At 42.0% G+C, this 20,028-nt stretch overlaps 1 protein-coding gene across 1 annotated transcript in view; it reads left to right on the forward strand.

The window, feature by feature from the left end:
* The window catches only part of Fat4 (FAT atypical cadherin 4), a 151,734-nt gene that overhangs the window by 100,635 nt on the left and 31,071 nt on the right, over positions 1–20,028 (forward strand). Inside the window, exons 7-9 of the mRNA XM_026390922.2 lie at positions 5,378–5,558; positions 11,741–11,991; positions 14,076–18,425. Coding sequence (XP_026246707.2) covers positions 5,378–5,558; positions 11,741–11,991; positions 14,076–18,425 — 4,782 coding nt within the window. The remainder of the gene's footprint in view (positions 1–5,377; positions 5,559–11,740; positions 11,992–14,075; positions 18,426–20,028) is intronic.

Here is a 20,028-nt window from a genome sequence, read left to right on the forward strand (position 1 = left end):
ATACATATATATGCACATGTATCTACCATATATAATACATATATTTTTACAAATTGAAAATTGAAATTGCTTCTCTCTTCTATGAATTGTAACTGGACTTTTGAATCATAATTGCATTTCTGACTTCTAATGTGAATGTCCGTGGCACCCTTCAAATCTCTGTAATTACAAATTTCTGAGACCTTGACCTTGTGTTCATTTGTGCCTTCCATTCCTTTATTGGTGCACTATCCTCCATCGGGGGTTTGGTGGTACATCCCCTCTCTCCTTTCTGGTTGCATCTGGTTTCCATAAATGATAGAACTGAACAATCTTGCCTCTTACACCGCTGCCTACATAATTCATCATTATCAGATCCACTCATGTGCACACGGCCCCTCCTGCTCTGAATCTCAGGGGATTCAGGATTAATCAGGACCTTCTGTTTATGAGTATGCTAGCTCCAAAATTCTGACCTTTATCACCAGCCTTGTTCTCTGACCCCAGTCATAGGCTAAGGCCTGCATTCTCAAATTGAGTATTTCTAGAGGTGTTCAATTCTTTGAACTTGCAGTGATGTGGTCACTAGACCAGATCCATGTGTATAAAACTAAAGAAGTTAATACAGACCAACTACAAGGCCTAATGGTATTTATTATAGGTTTTTATAAAGATCCTTTAAACAGAATTATTCCTGTTCTTGCCTAGTTTACAGATTAATAGAAGATATGACAGAAATATATTGATAATAATGTGAATAATGTAGATTCCAAGATCTGCAATAGAGTGGCATAGTTTTATCTGAGCTTAAAAGCTTAGAAAAGAATGCTTTAAGAATTCAAAATTGGTTCTTTTTTTAACATTATAGCTGAATGTTTTTAAAAATGGTTAATTTTTAAAAAAAAAAATTAAACAGTGATACCTGTTTCATAGAATCTGTATATTAAATGTTGTATTACATTCATGAAATACTCATTCACTGATCTGGTATCTAATGAGAATGCAATTATATACATACACAGATATATTTCAATTTATATATAAATTGGTTTAGAGACAGTAATTGCTTTCAACATTTGACATATTGAAGGTGAACATCCCGGTAACTAACAAGAAGAGACAACCCTAGGCAGGCAGGTGAACCAGTGGAGCCAGCAGAAAGCTCTGAATGGAATGAAGATGAAGGAATAGCAAAAGCAAACGTCACGGGGCAGTTCCCATGGGAGGTACCCGGGAAAATTCTGGGAAACAGAAACATGAGCACCCTGGATGATTTCTTCACAAAGTTAAAAGGGAGAATTAAAAAAGAAGAAAAGCAAACAAACTGAAAGTCAAGGGCAATGACATGGCTTCCTCCTTCACCAGCACAAACAAGGAGATCCCACAGCCTTTGGTGCCCAGGACTGGGGAATTGCATGCCTCATCTGGCAAGAAGAGTAGGAATGATACTTCTGTGAAATCGGGTGACATTCCCACTTTTCTCCCCTGCTTGCACTTTTCTGCCTGCAGCTGACAAGCAATGACGTCCTCACATCATGCCGTTTGTCGACCAGTGAGAGGTTGGGGGGGCCGGAGGGTGTGGAAAAAGACTGGACTCGCTGAAAGTCCTCTGTGTCACCATCCTCTTTTCCTGACTGCTCCTAACTCAGAACATGCATCAGCAACAATATGTAGCTTGACACACAAAGAAGGGGTCACATGCTCCTGACCAGTGAGTTAGTCATTTCATGTGGTTTTCCATATTGTGTGTCACCAGGCACTTAAAAATACCAAAGATAAATCCCTTGCTTGGCAGTTGCTGGGTCGTTTCTTAACAAGTTGAAGCCTGTGGATTAAAACGCAATGTGTTCGTATCAGAGATACACGGATCTTCCTTAAAATCTCACAGTAAGTTTGAAGTTTTGCATTTGAAAAATAATACAATGAGTCTTCCATAAAGCTGTGAAATTTTTGAGAACTGAATGTTTCATATCTATGCTATCAAGAAACTGAAGATGAATTGTGATTCAAAATGTTCTCCCCAATAATGTTATCATAGGACTTGGATGAAAGGTTTGTGAAGGAAAAACCATCCCGAGAGCTATAAATATAGAAATCCATAAAATTAAAAATAGGGCTTTTATATGTCAGCCAGTCTCCTGGTGTTGTTTCTGAAACAAGTATGAGAGCAATAATGAGGAATAGAGAAGGCATTTGAACTGTGTGCTAGGTAGCATCCAAGGCCTGGGTCATGAGCTGGTTGATGATTCCATTCCCCTCACTACCTCTTAGGGGTACATTCTGTTCACTATTTCAACTTCACCTATGGAGACAGATTTAGAGGGGGGAGGAAGGTATCCCTGAGAGACCACAGAGCCCTGCCTCTTCCCTGTTCTTTGCCTGGGGACCTTGATTTAGTTACCCCATCTCTCAGTTCCTCACTGCATCTGTCCTTCCTCTAGCACTTCTTTTGCCCAAACGTTTGGATATTCTCTACATTTACTTTTTTAAATGCAACCAGAAGGAGGACTACTCACGCTATTCAGATCATTAGCTTTAATTTTGTAAACTGTATGTAATCAAATACATGCTCAAAGAATTTAGGCTAAACGTCCGTCTTCAGCAGTGTGCTCTTGAATAATTATTTTAGCAGTAATATGGGGCTCATGAGAAATGGTAAATTTATGCCAAGACTCTTGGATCCCAAAGCCCACAGACTTGAACTGGTGAATAGCCAGCATCCTCCCAGGTGGCTCTGTCTCCTCCTCCTGCCTGGTTTTGCTGTCAGCTCTGCTGGGGGCATCTCCTGGGCAGCCTCTGCCCGTAATGCCAGGGGGCTGCGGGCTGGAGGGTGCTCCAGGGTGCCTCCCGGGTGTCAGATCTGGGCTGCCCTCCTCACTGGGTCTGTGGTGTTGAACAAGTTACAAGTTCCACAGATAAAACTGATACCGTCGGTTATGGGTAATGGTCCTGCTTCCCACAGGCTGGAGTTTGAACCTTGGAGACAGACGCCGTGGCAGGCATATGAAGCAGGGTTTATTTAAAAAGGGGAAACATAGACTTCTCCCAGGGGAGAGAAGGGGCCATAGCTGTATCCTGGTATCCCAAGAAATGAGGTGCTCTGCCCTTTTTATATGCCTAGGACTCCTTTGTTCTCCTGCCTCCCTCCCCCACTCATCTTTCTCCTTCCTGTGGACAGGACTAGGCCCAGGAATGCTCCCTGGGAGGCCAAAGGTGGGCAGAAGGGGGAAGGGCAGGGTGGAGTAGACAAGGACACTTTAACAACCTTATAGCTCCCTGTAGGGGGGAAATTCCTGGGAAGGTCACCTTGGCAACAGGTGGGAGCAGGGACAGGTAGATCCTTCAGGGGACAGTCTCCAACTCCCAGACTCGCTCAAAATTGGCCTCCTAGATCCGACCTGGCTCGACTGACCTTTCTACACTGACTGCTTGTCTAATTCTGGCTTCCAAACAAAGATGACGGAGGTATTGATCTATAAAGATAAGTTGCAACATTTATATTCACTTCTTGCACGTATCTCTGAGAACTCAATGACCGATATTAATATGCTGCATGAGATTTCTAAAGCCTCATTTGGAAATGTTTCTTCAGTGTTTATAATACTCTTTTATCTATTTTGGGGTGTGTGTGTGTAATATTTAGAATAATCTTACCATCAGTTATGATAAGTGACTATTGAAAAGGCAGTCACATTATCTTTTTTTAAAAGTTTGTAGTGAATTATAACCAATACAGTGAAGGTTAATTTCATTTCCTATAATGTAAAATCAAACATTAATAAATAAGATTTCTATAGTTATGAATTTCAAAATATGATAATGACATGAAATGCTGTATGTGAAGTATCTTACTGAGAAAGATACACATACATACACACACATGTGTATATGTGTATGTGTGTGTGTGTGTGTGTGTGTGTGAGTGTAAACAATTACCAGCGTGCAACCTGAATTTAATTGCAGAAATATCCAGGAGATGCCATACTTCTTACAGTGTCATCCTAAACAGGCCATAAGTGTTCTTTATTTCACATAGAATTTGAGCTTCCTGTACAGAGCACAAAAGGAGAACAGTAAAATCATGGCATTACATAATTTTCTAGTGTTTTAATTTTTGTTTCTACACACCTGATCATAAAAGCCGATTGGTACTATGCTATCAGGAATTACAATCTACAATCACAGAAAAACAGGTTGAATAGTGCTAAAGAAAGTATTAGTAAATTGCAAGATTATTAGAAAAATAATACTTGAAGGTTGTGAATCTCAACATCATTCTGTGATAATCAAGTTGCAGCTTTGAGATATAAGTTGAAGCTTATTTTATCCTGTAATTCTATAAACTACTATTGATTAGTGTGGACATAAATATTTCACAGATGACAAATGAATGAGTGAATGATGGCTTTACTTAAGGTACTCTGAATAGGAAAATGGGCGGGACTTAACTTCATATCGAGGGAAATGACTTTCTGGGAGGAAAAGCAATGTCTTATAGACAAAAAGGAGAATCTGTTGGGCCTGACTTATTTTAGATAAATGCAGTTAAATGGGTCTTCCTTGTTTTTATTGGAAGAGTTAAAGTTTGAAAAATGGTTTTTAAAGCACAACCAAAGGAGATGATTCTGTGTTTAGATATGGGGACAGCCCACAAAATTCCAACCAAAGATGGTGTCTGATCTTCACCACAAAATGAGCTTGTTAAATTTTCTAGTTCAGATAGTGCTTCCAAATTCTCGTTAAATGTTGGGTTTTAACTCTGATAATAGAACTAAAACAAGAAATTAAAGTGAATCATGTTAATTAATTGCAACCACTACATCAGCTCATGAATCATAAGTGCAAGATTGCAGTTTTGAGATATAATTCAAAGCTTATTTTATTCTATAGTTCTATAAACTAGTACCCATTAGTATGAACAAAGGGATTTAAATACCTTAGAGGCTCTGTGGATTTTTAGATGGTAGCAGGGAGAGGCACGAATAGGAATGCAGTTTTTAACAGCCAAGTTAGTTGACCAGCCAGTGGATTGCTCCAGGTCTCCTTTGCACTATTTTAATGTAACCAGAAATTGCTGGTAGTGTCTCTTTTGTGGCATGAAAATGATACTATCCAGTTCTACATTGTTGAATCAGCACCTTTCAAATAAAATAAGTGCACGGCACATGCTTTTCGTGCAGAATCAGTAGCAACAACGTCAAATTCTAGGTCATCAAAGAAAATATTTTTCTTATGATGAAGTGAAAAGCCACTCTAGGGCTTGTCTAACATATTCCGAAATTTTGCTTTGATGTTATCTAAATTCTCTCTCCTAGTTATAATTGTTGTCAAAAATCATTCTGTTTGACTTTTTTTTTTTCTTTTTTTAGCACTGAACTTGATTTTCTTGTCTTCCTAGGATCCCCTGCCTTGACAGGAACGGGAACAATCAATGTCATCGTAGATGACGTCAATGACAACGTCCCGACTTTTGCCAGTAAGATGTATTTCATATCAATTCCTGAAGATGCAGCAACTGGAACGGATGTCCTGTTGGTTAATGCCTCAGATGCTGATGCTTCAGCAAATGCGGTGATAAGGTCAGTACCTGGGACTTTGTAAATTTTGGTTATTTTCTCATTAAACACTAGTCTTTGGATTAAATGAATATAATTTTTCTGGAAATTTCATACCCATGCATAGAGCTAGTCCTGCTTTCTATTGCTGAATAATCATCACCACAATGAGGACTAAGACAATAACAAATGTTCTTATTCTTAGTAATCAAGCAGTAACAGAGAACAGCATTGTGGACCCTGGTTCAGAGAGAAGGCGAGACAGCTGATCTGTAAGGTTCCGTTGATACAGCTTCATCCCCTTATTCCCAGCCCGGACAAACGTGTGGAAGAAGATTCCCACATTTTCTAGAAGTCCCAAAGACACAGATCATTTTTCACATGCCCCCTCTGTAGGCTGGTACTGTTCCTACTAGAGTGGGTTAAATCACAAGGAAAACAGTGGCTCAGAGGGACGGAGGGGGTCAGATCAGTCATCAGTCCAAGGCACAAATAGTGGTACTGTGATGATTTCATCATTTATTCATTTTTTTGTTTGTTAATAATTTTCTTTTAACAAAGTCATCTTGGGAGCTGGGTAATTCCAGCGGCTCAGAAAACTGAGGCAGGAAGATGGCGAGTTCAAAGTCAGCCTAAGCCAAAGGGAGGTCAGTGAGGCCCTGACTCTAAATAAATTCAAAATAGGGCTGGGGGTGTGGCTCAGTGGTCAAGTGCCCCCCAGTTAATGCCTGGTAACAACAACAACAAAAAGACCATCTTGGGAAACTGACTCTCCCTATTGGCAAGGATGGTATAGTGGGTAAGAGGGTCACAAGTATATAATAAATACTTATTGAATTGCTGATTTGAAGAAGAGTGCCAAGAAGAAAAGATTGCTACACTTTGAACCTGCATTCTTTTTAAGGTAGGCAGCTAAACACAGATAGAGAAGAGTATTTCATCCAGTGTTGACTGCTTGAAGATGAGGCAGGACAGCACAGTGGAGAGCGACACAGCGTGGATTTGTAGACGGTGCCTTAGTCCATCCTGCAAGGCTAGGTGATCGACAGCAGCAGAATTCACTGCTGCCTCCTCACTAACATGTCGCTGTGCTTCCAGAGGAGATGAAGGCCGGGTCCTCCCCTGAAGGAAGAGCAGGAGTGAGCTTACTCTGTCCAGCCCTTTTATTGTTTATTATTATTATTGTCATTATTATTATTATTTATTTTTTGGCACCAGGGATTAAACCTAGGGGCTCATAATCACTGAGATGCATCCATAGCCTTTTTTATTTTTTATTTAGAATCAGGGTGTTGCTAAATTGTTTAAAGCCTCATTAAGCTGCTGAGGCTGGCCTTGAACTTTCAGTCCTCTTGCCTCAGCCTCCACAGTCGGCTCCAGCCTGTACCAGGGATTGAACTCAGGGCCACTCAGTCCCTGAATCACACCCCCAGCCCTATTTTGTATTTTATTTAGAGACAGAGCCTCACTGAATTGCTTAGCACCTCACTGTTGCTGAAGCTGGCTTCGAACTCCTCATCCTCCTGTCTCAGCCTCCCAAGCCTTTGGGATTACAGGCATGCACCACTGTGCCTGGTGGCGCCATTCCTTTTATAAGGGACATTAACTCACCATGAAAGCTCCACTCTCCTGACAAACCACTTCCCAAACACCTCACCTCCAATCATATCACTTTGGCTGTTAAGTTTTGACTTTTGGAAGACACATTTGGACCCTAGCAGATGGCTTCAGTAAGGACGTGACCTTTAAGTTAGTAGTAGTACAGCAGTGTGGTGGAACTGAGCCTTGTGTTTTATCTAAGAAGGACAGTGTATTTGGACCAGAGTGAGAAACAGGCTGGAGAGATAGGCAGGTGCCAAATCATCCCAGCCATTTTATTGCTCCTGGGAGGATTATAAGCTTATTTTTAGGTAGGAAACTATTGGATATATTTTAAAACCAAAAAATAAAAAAAAAAAACATAAAATTTCTGTATTTGTATTGGATGGGTAAGGCAGAACTGTAGAGAGGGGCTCTATAAAGAAACAAGATCATTTCAGTACTAATCAATAAAGTGAATCAAACACAAAATGGACATGTCACCACCCAGGTGGAGAAATGAAGATTGGGCCATAGGGTAAGGGTATACATTTGATATTGACAGTGTAAAATGAAAGAGAGACATCAGAGCTGTCTTTACTAAGATCTTGCCTTGAACCCCAGAGCAGACTGGGCATCATTGACTGAGGTGGGTGGGACTGATGAGAAACAGGTTTGGGGGATTCTGGAAGTTTCCATGTGAATATAACTTGAGGTGGCAATCATTCACAGCTAGGAAGTTGGAGACGTGAGTGTGGAGCTAAGGAATAGCTTTGCAGACCTGGGAGTCATCAGTGTCTGGGGGACATTTTAAACCAGGGAACCAGATTGAGAACACTTTAGGAGAGAGTGTAGCAGGGGAAAGAGAGAGAGGCTGGGAGTGTCACGGGAATTCTCCAAGGTAAAAGGTGGATTTCAAAGGAAATGTCACCAAGCAGTTAAGGGTCTGGTCAGAGACAGGGGAAGAAATCCAGGGCATAGAGGGCATGTGCATGCGTTGTCAAAGGAAGGACAGCTGCATTCACACTGTGTTCCAGCAGGCTGGGGTCGACTACAGAAGTGAATTCCTAGAGGCTCCTGGAGGTGAGTCCTGGGGCGCTGGGGAGTCTCTGGCCATAGTCATGACTCTGTGCCTGCCTGGGTCATTGTGCTTAGCACCACCCTGAGAGTGGCAGGTACAACTTCTCCCTGGGTATGAACCTCAAAAGGCTAGTGAATGTCCCATCCTTCATTTGTCCTACACCAAAGAATAGGAATAATTAAATCTATAACCTGAGATTCAGTTCGAAGTCTTCAGTTTAATGTAAGAGTAGATCCTGGAGTCAAATTGCACGGGATTGAATCCTGACTCCACTGTTATTAATTACATAGTATGTGCAAATTACCTAACACTTTTGGAGATCAACTTTTTTAAATCAATGGACTAGCTATGCTAATAATACAACTGATTCTCTAGCAGATAAATTGAATGAATTAGGTGAACTATTCAGAATAGTTTCTCAGTACTTGTCATCCATATTGCTGTGGTCCATGGAAAATGCTTGACCCTCACCTGTCACCTGCAGTGCCCAGTAAGTGTCTGATATTAATTTTGAAGAGATGTCTTATTCATGATAGTCTGAAAATCTGATAATTCATTATCTGTCACATAGAGAAAACTTCCTCTCAAGATAGCATATAGAATTCTGCCAGTCAGTAGGAGGATTTGTCTGAGATATCGAAGTTCTTGGTGTAAAGCTGAATATTCACAAAATTGATCTCTTCACCTATCTATCTGTTCATTTATCATTAGAATAAAAATGTCAAGATGATATGCTGTTTTCGTCTAGTGTTGTGTGAAAATCCATTGAAAACTGCTATCCTATACTTTGAACCATAGTGATCAGTATCAGATTGGTCCAGAAAATTTTTGTTGAAAAAGTATTCCATGCATTCTAATGGCACAATTTAAAACAAAAATCTTCACATAATGGTCACATCCCACATTTTGCAAAACCTTGGCATACAGTCTGTGATGATATTGGAATAAAATACAGCAATGCACGAGGTGGCTCTCTTTGAATTAAATCAGTGTAACCAATACTACCTTGAATCACTTTGAAAGATTCATTTTGGCTTTTGCCACCCAATGTGGCATTTTTCTCTCTCACTACATTCCCTCAGTTGAACTTTACCTTCTTTATATTCTAAGTAATGGAACAAGAGCATGTTGAAGTTGCAAAGGCAGAAGTTAAAACTCTAGATCTACCATTTGCAGGTTGTGAGTTTCTTTGTGTAACTATTTGAATCTCTTTTACATTCAGATTCCTCATCTATAAAAATCCTAAACAAAAACCAAACCGTTCGGGGTGTTTTGAGTTTTAAATGGCAGGATGTGTAAATAGCCCAAGAGCGTTCAGTACATACTGAGAAGTCGGGAACACGTGGGATATTTAAAGAGCAGCTGAGATGTTTAACTGTTCAGAAGACAGCACAAGACCCAATCTAATAAAGTTGAAACCTCACACCGATTTGGTCTGGACTACAGAAGCAGAAAAGATCTCCTTGGGTAATGAGAACAGAATCAAGTCTCAAACAAGAGAGGCAGCCAAACCTGAGCAGCACATGTGTCTCAGCCTCTACTCACAGAGCTGCCTGCCTTTCCTCTCTTTTTATCCTGGAAGGACAAATTTGCATGCCTGTGGCATCACAGAATCTCACACTCAAAATACGCTTCTCGTGCATTTTTGAACTTAACAAAGTCTAGAAAAAGAACACATATTAATATGACAATTTATGCTTTAATTTTCAAAACCTGAGTCTATTACTACATTTCAACAGACAACCATATGGACAGCAGCATGCACAGCAGCGTAAAGTAGTGCATACATGTTCATGGTACCTGCTCCTTTCTTGTGTAGCTAAACCTGGGCCAGGCCACCTTTGCCTTTCTGCACGTCACTCCTTCCTGACACATCCCATTGCTGTATGCAAAACACCCAAATCCAAATTTGCACGTGTTTTCATCACTGGAAGTTCATTTTAATTTGTGACTGTTTGAGGGAACAAATCTTTGATTGAATCGTGATCTATGTTGCCATAGCTGTTAAGAAAGCTCACGGCAGAATGAATGGCTTCTTTTTCTTATTAAATTATTGGTAAGTTCTACATCCTCCCCATAACAAGGAGGTTTCCAAAGTAAAATCGCACACTTCTCGTAATCCAGGTTTCTTCAAACTTCCAAAAGTAAATAAATAAATAAATAACTTGAGTATTTTACAAGTCCTCAATTCCTAATTTTAAAGACTTCATCTATGAACCACTGACCTATTTATTGATTGATTGATTGATTGATGAGGGGACTAGATATCACAAACTGTATATGTCAGTGACTAAACTTTACCAAGCATCTTTTTGGCTCCAAAAGACACAGTCAGTTCTGTTTTCAATCAGTCTTGATTCTGATATGTGGTTGTGTCAAAAGTATGTTGAAAATCTGAGAAATATCAACACTTTATTGATACCAATGTCATTTCTCAATTAAATCCCTTCTTTAGTCTTTTCCTGTTTTGTTATAATTTTATAGGATTCATATTCTTTAAATATCAACTCATAAAAGGTTTATTATTATTATTATCATTATTGTCATTATTATCATTATTTAACTAAAGCAGAATGCAATGTGAAAACGTTTGTTTTAAACTGCACATTATAGGCTGAATGCATACACCCTGGCTTCGAGGTGTTTTTGCCCCTCCTGTGATTTCTGTCAGACATTTCCTCAGGATTTGTTTATTTGGATACAAGCCATAGAAACACAACTCCAGCAAGCTCTGTCCTTGTTGGTATAAAAGGAAAATGTCTAAAAGCCTATTCTCTTGCTACCTCCAACTGTCAGATTTGGGGGCTGCAGTCGGTTTCTGAACCCTCAGGTTGGGCGCTGCTCTTCACCGACCTCTGCGACCCAGACGGCACCCGCGAGGTGTGCAGATGGCTCCACTCTGCAGGGGGAGGCGGTTCCTAGTGGAACGTCCTGCCTCGCACCCAATCTGGTTAGCATCAAACTGTCCATGAAGACGTCATGCCTGTCTCAAAAGAGCAACAGCACCACATGAGGAAGACAGAGGAGGGGACGGGCCACCGGGAAGGGCCCTGTGTAAACAGGCGGCTTTCTAGTTGGTGAGAGCTCGCGGGTGTTAGGCCCGGGGGTTTTGTCTTTAAAGAATAAGCTCTGAGACTGATTCTCTGTCATTTATCATGACGTATAGCAGAAAAATGATTTTAGGCTGATTTTTAAAATATTCATTTGTGATACTGACCTCTCAGCACAAGAGCAGGGCCCTGATTTACATTTTCAGGCTCATTTATTTAACCCAGAAGTGCTCTGGGTTTATTCTGTGGGCTTGCATGGCTTGAGAGTCCTAAAGACCTTGCAGAGATCTCCTCGAGGTCATTGGCTATTGCACAAGACAGATGTGATGTTCTCATAAAATCTGAAAAATTTATCTTCTAGCCATATTCCTTTGTTGTTTTTCAGTCTGACTTGAAATACATTTCATTGTGTTTCTGCCTTCTTTTTTAAATTACAGTAAGTAAGATGCTAGAGTATGTCAGTAAGAGTCATATGGCTGTCTCTGTCTCTGCTTTAGTTACAGCATCATGGGTGGCAACTCCCAGTTCACCATCAACCCGTCCACAGGACAGATCATCACAAGCGCCTTGCTAGACAGGGAAACCAAAGACAACTACACTTTGGTAGTGGTCGCCAGTGATGCTGGATCCCCGGAGGCTCTGTCCAGCTCCACCAGTGTGCTTGTCACGGTGACGGATGTCAACGACAATCCACCACGATTCCAACATCACCCATATGTCACCCATATCCCATCCCCGGTGCTTCCAGGTAATCAGTCCAATTCTGAGGTCACATGGACACATGCAAACTACACAGCAGGTGTTTTCCCTGAATACACTTGTGTTATCTCTATACATATACATATTTCTGCTACAGCCTCATTTTGCAAACTCTTTAAATTTCAGGTTGTTTGGCCAATGAAATTGAAGAAGATTTGAACTCTATAAATTAACTTGTTTTTCCATACCAGTTGTGGATAGGATTTTATAATTGCCACATCTTTCCTGTTACTATTTCTTAATATCCCTTGAACACTATAAACAAGCTAGACATTATTGCACAGTCAAAGATGGCTCTCCCCTTTGGTATGATTAATGTGTGAGCTGCCTAAGAGGAGGAACATTGTCTCTGTTTTTCACACCGTATTCTCAGTACCTGAAACTTTATCTAGGAGGTAATAAGCATTTAAATATAATTACTGGTTGAAAATAAATATTTTTGCTTCAGTTCTTCAAAGAATGTTTAAAAATGTCTAATGAATAAATGATTCTAAACAGTATTTATTTCTATGTCATTCTTGCTGGATGGAAGACCATCAGCCACTCAGCTTGTAGAGCCATTTATGAATCACATCCATATTGACAGTATGAACTAACCCTTCTGCTTCTCTTCCAAACTTGGTTTAGCATCATTTCTATTGGTAACGAATGGCCTATTATCTAAAGAACTGCACAAATCTTATGTCATTTCTGATTTTTTTAGAGGAGCTTTCAAAAAGGAATAGGCACAAATACAGCTTATAATTTAATTTTCCTTGCTTAAAAATATTTTTAATTGGGGCTGGGGATGTGGCTCAAGAGGTAGCGCGCTCGCCTGGCGTGCGTGCGGCCCGGGTTCGATCCTCAGCACCACATACCAACAAAGATGTTGTGTCTGCCGAGAACTAAAAAATAAATATTAAAAACTCTCTCTCTCTCTCTCTCTCTCTCTCTCTCTCTCTCTCTCTCTCCTCTCTCACTCTCTCTTTAAAAAAAATATTTTTAATTATAAGAAAAAAGTAAATGGATTCAATATTCCTCCTCTTAGTGATCTTTGATCTTCTGTAAACTTCAGAAAGTCTAATTGATACCAATTGAAAATATAAAATCCATAAATGTATGTGCCAACATTTTATCAAAAAGACATGTAAAAATCCAAATCATAAGTTCCTGATGAAGGTCTTTAGCTGAAATGATGCTGGCAGGCATGATTCTAATTATGTCCATTGTGCAGCAGGGTAGGACCATATCTCCCATGCAAAATGAGGTATGCCTACGCATCTTTTCTTCCTTAGACTTACTATAATTAATAGGAGTCACTTGTTTTTTTTCTTATAAAAGACTTATTACTTTTGTCACAAACTCTTCTGTAGGGCTGTTTGGGAAGGATTTCTGAATGAGTATATTGAAAAAAAAAGTCCTTATGGAAGTTTTTCTGCATCTTACCACTACAATCTGTTCAGTTGGCAGTTACTCCAAACACCAAATTTTGGAATCCAAATTGAGCCCATCCTTCCTCAGTTCTTATTTCATAATACATTATAATTATTTTATTTATGCTGTATATGCACTCTTTTATCTCCATGTAATAGTAGCTCACAGATTAAAATAATTTTGCCATGAAACTCTTGGTATAATGAATCAACAGTAATTTTTAAAACATATCCCTCTTGTTGACAAGATCGCATACTTAGTAATTCAAGGGGGTGTTTCACCACAGGACAGAGCAAGGCTGTTTCCTCATTGGGTAGAAGCTCAGCTCTTTGTAGAGCACACATATTATTGTGTTTGTTGGAATGTTGTATTACATACAGATTTTTCTCTTAGGAACCATGATTCTGAATGAGTATCCAGTTCTCTCCCGGTGTTTTTCTCAAAGGCACACTGAAAAATATTAATCCACCTGACTGTATGGGTTTTAGTGAGAACATTAAGCAGATTTCATTTGGGAACTTCAGATAAATTGAGGAGATACTGTTCTCTGCTGTAGCCAAAAGAAGTCATATCAATCTAGTGTTTTAAACGCATTAGCCTACTACCATGTGTTTTTCCTGGGTTCCTCGTGATTCTAACTATAAACTCCCTCTTTTCTAGGCTCCTTTGTCTTTGCGGTGACAGTCACAGATGCCGATATTGGACCCAACTCTGAGCTACATTATTCTCTTTCGGGCAGAAACTCTGAAAAGTTTCATATAGACCCACTGAGGGGAGCCATCATGGCAGCAGGACCACTCAACGGTGCTTCAGAAGTGACATTTTCCGTACACGTGAAGGACGGCGGTCCGTTTCCAAAGACAGACTCGACCACCGTGACTGTCAGATTTGTGAACAAGGCGGATTTCCCTAAAGTCAGAGCCAAGGAGCAGACGTTCATGTTCCCTGAAAACCAGCCAGTGGGCACTCTTGTCACCACCGTCACGGGATCCTCTTTGAGGGGAGAGGCTTTGTCTTACTACATTGCAAGTGGGAATCTTGGCAATACTTTCCAAATTGATCAATTATCAGGACAAGTGTCCATTCGTCAATCTTTAGATTTTGAGAAAATTCAAAAATATGTTGTGTGGATAGAGGCCAGAGATGGAGGCTTCCCTCCTTTCTCTTCTTATGAGAAACTTGACATAACCGTATTAGATGTCAATGACAATTCCCCAGTTTTTAAAGAAGATCCATTTGTATCTGAAATATTAGAAAATCTTTCTCCCCGGAAAATACTGACTGTTTCAGCCGTGGACAAGGACAGTGGGCCAAATGGACAGTTAGATTATGAAATTGTCAGTGGCAACCAAGAAAACAGTTTCAGCATCAATCATGTCACTGGTGAAATTAGAAGTATCCGTCCATTAGACAGAGAGAAAGTCTCTCGTTATGTGCTCACCATAAAGTCTTCAGACAAAGGGTCTCCTTCCCAGAGCACCTCGGTGAACGTCATCATCAACGTTCTAGACGAAAACGACAACGCCCCTCGCTTTTCTCAGATATTCAGTGCCCACATTCCCGAGAACTCCCCCTTAGGATACACGGTTACACGTGTCACCACCTCGGACGAGGACATCGGTGTAAATGCAATTAGTAGATATTCCATAATGGACACAAGCCTCCCTTTCACCATTAACCCCAGCACGGGAGATATCGTCGTCAGCAGACCTTTAAACAGGGAGGACACAGACCGCTACAGAATCCGAGTCTCTGCCCATGATTCTGGGTGGACCGTAAGTACAGATGTCACAATATTTGTCACAGATATCAATGACAATGCTCCAAGATTTAGAAGACCCTCCTATTATTTGGACTGCCCTGAACTTCCTGAGATTGGCTCTAAAGTGACTCAGGTCTCTGCCACAGATCCTGATGAGGGACCCAATGGACGAGTGTTTTATTTTATAAAGTCTCAGTCAGAATACTTTAGGATTAATGCCACCACTGGAGAGATTTTCAATAAGCAGGCTTTAAAATACCAAAACATCAGTGGCTTCAGCAATGTGAACATCAACAGGCACAGTTTTATAGTGACATCTTCAGACCGAGGTAATCCTCCCCTACTAAGTGAGACAACGGTCACCATCAACACGGTGGACAGTAATGACAACCCACCTCAATTTCTTCAAAATAAGTACTTTACTCCCGTCACCAAAAATGTGAAAGTTGGTACAAAGCTCATCAAAGTGACTGCAGTCGATGACAAAGATTTTGGGTTGAATTCTGAAGTGGAGTACTTCATTCCTCATGAAAATCATTTGGGCAAGTTTAAGTTGGACAATGACACTGGGTGGATTTCAGTAGCATCTTCCCTAATTTCCGACTTGAATCAAAACTTTTTGATCACTGTCACCGCAAAGGATAAAGGAAACCCTCCACTTTCTTCCCAAGCCACTGTTCAAATAACTGTCACTGAGGAAAACTATCACACGCCCGAATTTTCTCAAAGCCACATGAGTGCAACCATCCCCGAGAGCCACAGGGTCGGGGCGGTCATCAGAACGGTTTCTGCAAGAGATCGAGACACAGCCATGAATGGAATGATTCGGTACAGCATCTCCTCGGGAAATGAGGAGGGCACTTTTGCCATCAATTCCTCCACAGGTGTGTTAACATTGGCCAAGGCTCTCGATTACGAGCTGTGCCAGAAATATGAAATGACCATCAGTGCTACCGACGGGGGCTGGGTGGCGAGAACCGGGTACTGCAGTGTGACTGTCAATGTGATTGACGTGAACGACAACTCTCCAGTGTTTGCTCCTGATGAATACTTCCCCACCGTTCTCGAGAACGCTCCGAGTGGGACCACAGTCATCCACCTCAACGCCACAGACGCAGACTCCGGGGCCAATGCTGTGGTGGCGTACACCGTGCAGTCCTCGGATAGTGACCTCTTTGTCATCGACCCCAACACGGGGGTCATCACCACTCAGGGCTTCTTGGATTTTGAAACCAAGCAGAGCTACCACCTCACCGTCAAAGCCTTCAACGTCCCAGATGAAGAAAGGTGCAGCTTCGCCACCGTCAACGTCCACCTGAAGGGGACAAATGAATACGTGCCACGCTTTGTTTCCAAGGTTTACTACTTTGAAATCTCAGAAGCAGCTCCGAAGGGCACTGTTGTGGGAGAAGTGTTTGCCAGCGACCGGGACATGGGCACTGATGGGGAGGTGCATTACTTAATTTTTGGTAACAGTCGGAAGAAAGGTTTTCAGATCAATCAGAGGACCGGGCAGATTTATGTCTCTGGACTTCTGGATAGAGAAAAGGAAGAGCGGGTGTCCCTAAAGGTACTGGCCAAGAATTTTGGCAGCATTAGGGGTGCAGACATAGATGAGGTCACCGTGAACGTGACCGTGCTGGATGCCAACGACCCTCCCGTGTTTAGCTTAAGCACCTACCGCGTCCAGGTCAGCGAAGGGGTGCCCATAGGGACTCACGTGACCTTTGTCAGTGCCTTTGACTCCGACTCCATCCCCAGCTGGAGCCGGTTTTCTTACTTCATCGGCTCAGGGAATGAAAACGGTGCCTTTTCCATTAATCCACAGACGGGACAGATCACGGTCACTGCGGAGCTGGACCGGGAGTCCCTGCCTGTCTACAACCTCACGGTTCTGGCTGTCGACTCAGGGACTCCCTCGGCCACGGGAAGCGCCTCCTTGCTAGTCACGCTGGAAGACATAAACGATAATGGGCCCGTGCTGACCCTCCGTGAGGGAGAGGTGATGGAAAACAAACGCCCCGGCACCCTGGTGATGACCCTGCAGTCCACGGACCCCGACCTCCCTCCCAATCAGGGCCCTTTTACCTACTACCTGCTCAGCACAGGTCCGCCCACCAACTACTTCAGTCTCAACACGGCGGGGGTTCTGAGCACCACCCGAGAGATCGACAGGGAGCAGATTGCCGACTTCTACCTGTCGGTGGTGACCAGGGACTCCGGGGTTCCTCAGATGTCTTCCACAGGCACTGTGCACATCACAGTCATAGACCAAAACGACAACCCTTCCCAGTCTCGCACGGTGGAGATATTTGTTAATTACTATGGCAATCTGTTTCCTGGGGGTGTCTTGGGCTCGGTGAAGCCCCAGGACCCCGATGTGCTGGACAGCTTCCACTGTTCCCTCACGGCTGGGGTTACCAGCCTCTTCAGCATCCCTGCGGGCACTTGCGACCTGAGTTCCCAGCCCAGGTCCACAGATGGCACGTTCGACCTGACCGTCCTTAGCAGTGACGGTGTTCACAGCGCAGTCTCGAGCAGCATCCGCGTCTTCTTTGCAGGATTCTCCAATGCCACCGTGGACAACAGCATCTTGCTTTGCGTGGGCGTGCCGTCGGTGAAAGACTTCTTGACCAACCACTACCTTCACTTCCTGCGCATCGCCAGCTCACAGCTGACGGGCCTGGGGACAGCTGTGCAGCTCTACGGGGCCTACGAGGACAACAACAGAACGTTCCTTTTGGCAGCTGTGAAGCGAAGTGCTAATCAGTATGTGAATCCCAGTGGCGTCGCCACCTTCTTTGAGAGCATCAAAGAGATCCTGTTTCGGCAGAGTGGAGTGAAGGTGGAATCTGTGGACCATGACCCCTGCGGTCACGGTCCCTGCCAGAATGGAGGGAGCTGCCTGAGAAGACTGGCCGTGAGCCCAGTGCTCAGGAGCCAGGAGAGCCTGCCGGTCATCTTGGTGGCCAACGAGCCTCTACAGCCCTTCCTCTGCAGGTGTCTGCCCGGATACACCGGCAGCTGGTGTGAGGTGGACGTGGATGAGTGCCTCCCAGCCCCTTGCCACAACGGTGGCACCTGTCACAACCTGGTGGGGGGGTTCTCGTGCAGCTGCCCGGAAGGCTTCACTGGGAGGGCCTGTGAGAGGGACATCAACGAGTGCCTCCCCAGTCCTTGCAAGAACGGGGCCGTCTGCCAGAACTTCCCAGGGGGTTTCAACTGTGTCTGCAAAACTGGATACACAGGTAGGACAGCGTTTTACTACGCGTCTCCCAAAGATTTCAGCCATGTCATGTATAACAGAACGTTACACGTTACGGATCTTGTCATTTTCAATGTCTCTTCATAAAAATGAACATGATCCCAACAAGCATTTGTAAGTTTTTGCTATTTGTCAGACTCTGTTCTAAGCACTTTGTGTACATTTTGTTTATTTCTTGCAAGAAAACCTAGAATGCAGAGATATTTCCCAATTTTTTCAGATAGGAAAGTCAAAGAAGAGAAAACTTAAGTGAGTTTTTGAAGGTGATCCAGTTAATTTGTAGCAGCGTCAAGTCTACACAGTGAATTCCGGTGCTTAATTCTTGCCCAGTGTCTCTTACAAGAATGGAAAGAAAGTATCTTCCTAAAAGAGTGTCATAAATTGTAAAGGAAAAAGTATATATAAACCATAAGACCTGGGGCATTTCCTTCCCTAAATAATTGTTAACAATTATGGTTTATTATTTTATGACCTTTTAAAATCATTATCATATTTATTATTGAATGTGATCCACACTGTGAGAATACAGCAAAAGCCATGTTTTTTTAAAAAAAGATTAAGTTTAAAATTAAAATGGCTTATTATTTCCAGTAATCCAGTACAAAACATAATTGGCTGACTTCTCAGGTGAGCCAAAAGAGAAAGAGACCACACTGGAGCTTCATGTTTAAAAGTCATATTAGACATTAAGGAGCAGATTTGTTCAACTCCTTTTAAGCACCTGGTAGGAGGAAAGGCACATGGTAAGACCCCTGCTGGCTAACCATAAGTGATCATATGACATTCCACTGTGCTCAAGTTTAACTCTCCCTGGTTTCTGACTCCATCTTTTATCCACTTCTTGGAGAATAATACTCACTTCAAGGTGGTTCCATCTTCCTTAAAGGTATCTAAGCATCCATCTTTCTAGCCATCTGTCTATTTGTCTGTCTGTCTATCCATCCATCCATCCATCCATCTACCCTCTGTCCATCTGTCTGTCCATGTGGCCATCTATCTATCTAGCCATCTATTTCTAGCACATTATTATCTCTCTTCCATCTATTAGCTGATCAGTAGTTGGAATTTCTTCAAAAGTGAATGAATGTTATGCTGCTGATAAGTTTCAGGAGAATAAAATACCTACAATTTGCACATCATACAGAGTTAGGACATACGTAGATGACTCTGAAATGCTTATCAAGACACAAATAATAGATGAAACCAACATAGGTCTTAAAACAAGTTTGTAGATGTTTAGATGAATAAAATGTTTAAGAGATTTTTAAGAAACACATGTGGATATCATATTTTTCAAAGTGCCCACCCTGTGCATACTTATGGTTTTTTATTTGGAAAACTAAGTTTCTTGATGATGATGTAAAGCCTGTTGGAAAACACTGAAATAGAACATACAGGATTTGCCTTTTAGTTGCCTTTTAGCAAAGCATTGTACTTGGAATATATATGAAGAAGAGACGGCAAGCATGTGTATGGAAAGGACAGGAGATGTGATAGGATCTGACTTGGCACAGCTTTGGAGAGGCCTCCCTGGATTTCTCCATCTGTAAAGTGGAAGTAGTCATCTAGGCTTGGGTTGTTCTAGT

This window comes from Urocitellus parryii, chromosome 10, assembly GCF_045843805.1.
Source record: "Urocitellus parryii isolate mUroPar1 chromosome 10, mUroPar1.hap1, whole genome shotgun sequence".
Classification (NCBI taxonomy): domain Eukaryota; kingdom Metazoa; phylum Chordata; class Mammalia; order Rodentia; family Sciuridae; genus Urocitellus; species Urocitellus parryii.